Source organism: Argentina silus, assembly GCF_951799395.1.
Source record: "Argentina silus genome assembly, chromosome: 20".
Lineage (NCBI taxonomy): Eukaryota > Metazoa > Chordata > Actinopteri > Argentiniformes > Argentinidae > Argentina > Argentina silus.
The window spans coordinates 8,655,115-8,663,306 of NC_139674.1; the positions used below are offsets into that span (position 1 = coordinate 8,655,115).

Below are 8,192 nucleotides of genomic sequence, written 5' to 3' on the forward strand. Positions count from 1 at the left end.
TTTTTACTGCAGAGGATAAGAAAAGGGATACATTTTATTTTTTTTATTTGAGTAGTTTTCTTAGAAGAAATGCTTCCTTCTTTCAATGATAAGCCATGGGTGATGAAAGGTTCCTCCCTTTTGAAAAAATGGCTATAGAAAATTGGACTGGAATGTTATTTTTCTCTACCAGGCAGTGATTCAGCCAGTTGCGAGTCTGACTAAGTGTATGATTTGGGTGTGTGTGTGTGTGTGTGTGTGTGTGTGTGTGTGTGCCTGCCTGCCTGCCTGCCTGTTTGGCAGAGTGATTCTGAAAATTCTCATATTAACACACACACACAGTATTCATTTTATTATCAGTGACTTAGCTTCACTATCATTTCTTCCCATTATCTTCAATCCTACAGATACCCCAACAGAAGCTTATTTTTTTTTTTTAAATCCAAAGTGAGGCCTGAGCCGCAGGGTTTACCTCCATCTTAAGTCTCTTCTTCTGCACTCCCCACAGAGTTGAATTACTCTCTCCATTTAGTCATGCGTCATCTCCTGCTGCAATTACTCTCCCTTGCTCTCCTTCATCCCACACACTCGCAGGTGAAATGGCCCACTTTTGATCCTTGTGTGATGGAAAAGACAGGAAAATGGAGGGTCATTTTCTATTCTGATGGTGATGACTCAAAAAGACACCTGCATCAAGCCTATATGGGTTCATCAGCAAGAGCAGCTGAGGTCAGGTTACGCTGACCGTTTGAACTATGACTAGTATCACCTAAAAGCCTACAAAGCTGTAGTTCTGAAGGACACGCTGGGTTTCTGTTGCCAGAGATGGTGGAAAAGGTTTCTCCTGTCATCTTTCGCTCCTTTACCCTCCCCTTCACTCTCTCCATCCTCTCAGGGGGCTCTCTACCCTTCAAAAACCCCTCATCCCTCTGTCACTCTCTCCATCTCAGAGCCATCAAGGAAAAAAATAGGCCATCAGGACTCCCATGAGAATGTCAGAGAACATTCAGCCCATAGGAGGAGGCGGCCATTTTCCTTATCACTCTGCCTCCACCTTAAGAAGGCCCGCAAGGACGCTCTGTCACAGGTGTACTTACTCCCCCTCGTCCCCCCTTATCTCACACAAAAGATGCATGCTGAAAACCCCTTTTAGGCTGTCACTATATGCTGTGGTAATTACCTGAAGCTGGATTCATTGAGGGGCTGCTGAGGTTTATTGTGTCTGACTGTGGACAGAAATATGTCCCTCTTCTGTGGCTGGCACAGAATCAGTTTTCTCTCTGGAACACAGTGCTGCTGATGTTAGTATAATCAGGGGTATGGGGGGACCTGGAGCAGTTCCACCCTGGGAGCGGGTCTTAGACCTCATTTCCTAAATCATCCAAACACAAGCTCTTATTGGGGATCTGGGTTGGACTGTGTGTCTTGTCCATGTGTGGGGGGTCCTTGACCCATACTTAAGCCTCTTGTCAATGGATATTTGATCGCTAATGCTGTTGCTATGCAGTCAGGTATCAGGGCCAGCAGTGGTGGATTTTAATTAAGGTATATCGACCGTGTTGCATTCCCAAGGTGCCCAGTTGAGGTGTGTGTGTGTGTGTGTGTGTGTATAACACCTCCTCTCATGTGAAGTTCAACATCCACAGGCAGATGTTACTCATGAATAATTATTATCCATCAGCCATCAGCCTGAACTCCGGAGAGTGAGTCCTATATTGGCCAAATTTCAGATGTGTTTAATATTCTGGATTATTCCATTACAGCTCTTTACTCCCCCTCTGAACTCTACAGGGAGAATATGTAGATACTGAATGATAGATACTGCCATAACTTCCCCCAGATTAATGAAAACATGGGCCTAAGTGGCGTGCATTATAAAAACAGCACAGGGAAAAATGCAGACTCACTAATTGAGCATTTCTTAGGGAGTCGGTAATGGAAGGGGGTTGGGATAATTAGGCGGTGACTGGAACGGCTGCTCCGACTCCTCAAAATTGTCGCTCGGTTGTTTTCAAAGTGTTGAAAGGTATGGTCATCGTCAAGAGAAAAAATGCCAGGGGCTGTCTGGTGGTTGATGCTTTGATGAAAGAGACTTAAGTGGGGGGCTGATGGCTGTTTATATTTTGAATGTGTGTTTATCACCTGAAAAGAACTTCATCCATAACTGTCTTGAGTTTCAGTTCTAGGCCGGGCTAAAATCTCACTACCAACTTCACAGGCATCTGACATTGTGCTTTCAACGGCTACTTAACCTATAATCACAGCTTAGAAGTAGCTCACTGTACAGGAAAAGAATAACAAGGTCATTATAACAAAGGAGCTCTTGAATAGCTGTTCTATAATGTTATAATTTGTCTTGCTGAATGCAGTTTCAAGAAATGAACCCAATGTGTCAAGTGCTGAGGAAAACACTTATATTTCAATTCTTTTCAGCAGAGAAACAAGGAACAACGTGTTCAGTTATGATTTGACATTTGCAGCAGAATAGACCTTCTGTACAGAACAATCCAGCTCTTCATATCACCATTCTTACCAAATGCTCTATAGTTCTAATATAATTAGAATATTTCCCTCTTCTCCTCTACACAGGTTGATGTTCTTTATTATTTTGTTGCACTGTACTGTATGCTATGAAAGCCCCTTTGTTTGAGACGTTGGATTGAGTTTCATTTTGATGGAGAGTTTTGAGCTGCCGAGCTTCATCTGGGCGCCAAACTCTGGGGGGGAAAGGGAGGTGGCATAGGAAGGACACTGCAAGGAGAGAGGCTTTATCCTGATTGAATGGAATTAGTTGATTAGTTGTAGTAGTCCTGTGGCTAGAGGGCATAGTTGAGGGTCGTAGCGTCCTGATTAATGATCCTCCTTTTGAGTGTTGCGTCTTCGACAGCTTAGCCATCTCAGGCATGTAAATGGCCAGTATTGATTAGGATAGGGATAATTCCATTTAAATTCAGTCAATCTGGGAAGTGAATGGAAATTCCAATTCATCTTGTGAATCGGCCGATTCAGCATTGGAATTGACCCCAACCCTGGTTTTGGATTAACCCAAGGCATTGCGCTAATGCACTGTTCTTGTCGTTTGCCTCTATAGTACAGCATCATGTTGGGTGATGTGAATCAGTTTATTTTATTGACAGCATTCAGGAGGTCAGCTCAATGATCTAACTTCCATTGAAGTGCCACTGCCCAGACAACAGTATTTTTTCACCAGGAAAGAGAATATCAGTCTTCAACCGTCAGCATGTGTGGTAACTCTGGATTCCATCTAATGAAGTAGAAGACACTTTCCTGGAAATTCAGGACATGGAATACGCATTAAGCCTGAGTCAGACCATTAGATGGGGTATAATGGCAACCATTTAGGGTCCCTCCTACGGAGATGATGTGTGACAGCCGCTGAGAGAAGACATGGGGGGGGGGGGCTGTACAGCACTGTCTTTGCGTTTGTCCCGGTTTTCCTTTCTATTTCTGTGCCCCATAAAAATCTGGAAAAATAGAAGTCACGATGCACAGCAGCAGCACCAGATGAGACAGCAGAGAGCAATGGCTCGGCACGCCACCATAAGTCCACAGTTTGAGGAAAACCCTGTAATTAGCCTGAGCACAGCAATTATCCTACAGTGTGTTGTAATTTCCTGCTGTTTTAGATTGATAGTTAATGTACAGATCTTTCGCAGAGGACCAAAGACAAAAATGTGAATTGCCTTGCTGTTGTGATTCTTCCGATCTGTTTGTTATAGCGACATTGCTGTGGTGTCGCATGGCATACCACGCCCCTGATCAACAGTGTAGAAGTGCTGCAGACAAGCAACATTGTTAGAGATGATATTGACCAAAATGAATAAAATATGAAGGTGGTTTTGACACACAAACACCGCAGCCTGCCAGCTCTAGTGTTGCTAATGTGAGCTCTCTCTTCACATGCCAGGACCTCTAGATAATAGCAGCCTGTATGGGCACTTGACTTTCATCAAACTAGGCTACCCTTTTGCTGGAATAATTTTTAATCTCAACAAAGAGAAGCTATGCAAAATGAATTCCAACATGTGTTTTTTTTTCTCCCTTGTATCTTATTAATGGATGGGCAAATGTTATGGGACTCAACATGTTTTCTTTAACTATTCAAATATACAGCTGTGGAGTGGTTAACCTTGACCTCACTCCTTGTATCTCTGGGTGATACCCGACATCCATTATTAAGTAGGTCTATCAATTAGTAATCCATGATGAGCAGTAAATGCACCTGCTGATTCGCTGTTGATGATGACACGTCTTGTAATTAACTGTGATGAATAGTTGCCAGGCGATTGCTAATGTGCCCCCAGACAGAGCTCTCTGCTGGTCATATTACCGTTTGGTGATTAGACGTCTTCAGTTCGGCCCGTGGGAAATGTAGACAATGACATCATCTCGTGGACATGACATGTCGAGAGCCACCAGTCCTCAGACTAGCAGGAGGCATGATAACTCTATGAAACGTGTAGTCCAGTGTAGTCTATCACCTACCTGTTGCAGGACCAAATAAAAGCAGAGAGCAGGGTACAGACCGGAGAAGGGGTTGTCCTAATTGGCAGCTGCCATCCAACACACTATCAGCATGAGGTGGTCATATAGTCAGGAGGAAATGATATCCACCAACCTTTACCTCAAAAGGCAGCTTCAAAGGCGATCGAACCGTTGAACCCAGTCGGGTCATAGCTATTGAAGAAGCAGTCCAGATGAAGAGTATTCCCTTTGAATCAGTGTCCTCAGATTCCTTATGGTATAGACAGTATGCCAGAGGGGAAGCTTTTTGAAGTTGTTGGCAAAGTAGGAGGCGCACAGCAGGTTATCAAGGTCCATCCTGCAGGATGCTTGGTATGCTGCTGCCCAGAATCAAGGTTCAAGGCCTGTGGCTTTGGCCCATCACTACAGTGACCAATGAACATTTCTATTTCTTTAGCCATTATTCCTGGCTCAAGTGTGTGGAAAAAACCCATATCTTTCTCTCTTCACAAGCTCAAACTATAGTCCTCATGACATGTGCAGAACAACTTGCATGATAATTGAAAGATGAAGGAAAATTATCGGTTCCATATTACTTGGATTATTATATTTTTTATATTTTGACATGTCATTACAGTAGGGAGCACACCAGTGTCACATTCTCTTCAGGAACGGTGAGTCCCCCTAATTATGAGTCCTTTTCTGCTCATCAGCTGATGAAGGGGGGACTGGACTGAGAAAGGTGGAGACGACGCTAAGTTGTTCCCCATGATTAATTCAGGTGAGACGAAGCCTGGCCCTCCAGGAGCGTTGGGGGGATAATTACAGGAAAGGAGAGGAGCGCGAGTGTCACCCCGCTGACTACGCCAATCGCTAGGATAATTACAGGAACGGAGAGGAGCGCGAGTGTCACCCCGCTGACTACGCCAATCGCTAGGAAAATTAGTAGAGAAAAGGACACACTGAGCATCTCTCATTGAGCCCCGTATAGCCATTTCATAAAGGGGTGGCAGTGCTAGGAGAGGTTTGCCTTGAGCAAGGCTATAATTGGAGCAGTTTGGACTGATGAATTGCAGCCCTTGTAAGAATCCAGCAAGAGATTCGCTAAACGTCACTGTGGCAGTCGGCTAAACTATTGCACTAACCGTACAAATCGTTTGAAGGTTGCCTGACCAGTTTGTCCGAACAAGAATCTGCCAATTTATGGAGGTGGTTCGTTCGGAGCGGAGCTCACAGTTTGCTTGGGTGTGTGATGTCAGTGGGACAGTTGTCAGATCTTTGAGTTGTTGCATCTTGTGAAATATCAGGTCGATTTTATATGGGTTGGTTTGCTCATGTCCGACGAGCAGGGGGGTTTGTTTATGTTTCTTTTTCAAAAATAAAATCCATGCCAAAACAAATACTCCAGTTCGCTATCTGATCCCATATTTGTTTACGTCCCTCATAAAGAAACAGATATGAAGGATGTAGTTAACACTAAAAGGTGTTGGTTCCCAGGCGTCCTCTTCAGCTTGACCACTTGTACCGTACAGTCACGATCGGTTTGGTCTGAGCTGAGCACAATGAAGAGCTCCAGGTTGTGTTTGGCTTCCCAGCCAAAGCGGCCATGTTTGGATAACCTGGAGAGTTGTTCTTCAGCTGGGGCTAATCTTCTGTGACGGGGGTGCTAGGGGGCGGGAAACATGCAGACACCCCCCCCCTCTCAGATGTAGAACACACAACACAGGGTGCTAAACACTCTTTAGCCATGTTGTTGTTTCCCATCTGAATAATTTTCTCCTCAGACCCCTTTAGCTGTTAGTGTGTGTAATGTTGTGTATCCTGTTAATGTCTGACCGCTTGTGAAGTGTAGCAGTTGGAACTCATCAGGCAGAGGAAAACTACCTTGGATGTAGACATCCCGGGTCACACTGTGCTGTCCATGGGGCGAGGAGGTATTGAGCCCAGCTGTATGTCTCATAGTGATGTGATAGATTTGAGTGAAGTGGGTGATTTTTGGCTTGAATAATTAAGATGATCTGAGTGAGGAGTGTTGAGAGATACTCTTCTGTGGTCTGTTTACATTGCTGCTCAGTGCATTTTCTTGGCTACTTTATTAAAGTGTGTAGCCCTACACACACTACACACTCAATATGCAGCTGTGTAGGTTGATGTAATGTACTCGTTCTGGGAAGCTATGGGGCATTATGAAAGCATCAGTTCACTTTTTCAGCTTGCAGCAGTCAGGCATTGTGTAGTGTTGCTGATGGTTGCTAGTGTGTGTGTGTGTGTGTGTGTGTGTGTGTGTGTGTGTGTGTGTGTGTGTGTGTGTGTGTGTGTGTGTGTGTGTGTGTGTGTGTGTGTGTGTACCTCTGTGTGTGTGTGTTAATGCACTTTCCTCTCTGCTTCAGACCCATTGATTTCATTTTCATCACTCATTTTGTAATGGACTCTGATTCTTGAAGGAACCAATTTCATTTTTAGTTTTTTTTGAGGATTTCTTTTCCTTTTTGCCATGAACCAGGAACATTCCTGTGTTCCAGTAAACTAAGTAAATAATTAGATCGATGAAGTTATTAATTTCTCTGAGAAAACGGGTGACTGGGGCCAGACTGCAGTATTTTCTCTCTCAAAACAGCACCATCATTCTAAAATACATCACTAATGACCTCATCAATAAACCTCTGTGAAGTTGCCAAATGTAGGATGAAAGAATTATGACTCTGCACTTTTAGAGTGTCTGGCTGTATATTTCTTTGAGGTATATTCATGAAGGTAATATATTTGAAGGATTCAATTTCACAGTTTCTGTATTTGTTGCTTGCATGATTAGAATTGCAAAGCTCCTCATCTTTCTTTCGTTGCTCACCTAATCCCGGTGTCCAAGCTCGAAGCAGTATTGTACTACCAGCAATGTGGAGGCTGGCTTGTTTTGAGCCAGCAATTTGCCTGATACCAGGGATCGTGTGGGCGTGTGTGAGTAACTGAATTGTGAATCAGTAGGTCAGAGTGAGCGAGAAAGTGTTTGAATGAAGGAGTGTGTCAGTGTGTTATGAAGAAGAAATTGGAGCACTAATGCAGCTGAATGACATGGAGCTTGGTTAGGCTTGGTTTAAATTAAAATAAATGGGTAATGGGTAATGGCTAGTTCTGCTTCCATAATCAGTATATTATACAAGTATACAGGTATGTTATACAAGCATGTTATATGCATATGTGATACATTATACACAACACAATATGATGAGCCAACTGCAACCTGGTCCACATTTGGCAGTATTGAATATCAGTGGAGGCTGGCGGAGCTAGAAATCAGTGTGTTTGATACCATTGCTGATTTCTACCTCCACCAGCCTCCCCTATTGAATATCCAACCACAACCAGACCTCATAGTGATTGTTCTTCTCTCCATGTAGGCGATCTGGTATCGCGGGCGATGCACCATCTCCAGCCGCTGCACATCAAGAACCCCAGCAACGGGACACCGGTTCACCAGAAGAGCGGGTCGGTGCACTGGGAGCCTGAGGCCCTCTACACCCTCTGCTACTTCATGCACTGCCCGCAGATGGAGTGGGAGAACCCCAATGTGGAGCCCTCCAAAGTCACCCTGCAGACTGAGAGGTGAGTCCAACCTCCAATCTAAGGAAGTCGCTCCCCTCCCCATCTTTCTTAAGTATAGATGGCTTGAATGACCTACCTGTAGAGTTACCTAACCCTCTACTCTTCCAAAGTTACCCTCTGCAGACAAA

At 44.2% G+C, this 8,192-nt stretch overlaps 1 protein-coding gene across 1 annotated transcript in view; it reads left to right on the plus strand.

Moving 5' to 3' along the window:
- The window catches only part of LOC310820539 (ankyrin repeat and BTB/POZ domain-containing protein 3-A), a 99,666-nt gene that overhangs the window by 74,128 nt on the left and 17,346 nt on the right, over positions 1–8,192 (plus strand). The window contains exon 3 of the mRNA XM_083692210.1: positions 7,860–8,064. Within this exon, the coding sequence (XP_083548336.1) occupies positions 7,860–8,064 (205 nt within the window). The remainder of the gene's footprint in view (positions 1–7,859; positions 8,065–8,192) is intronic.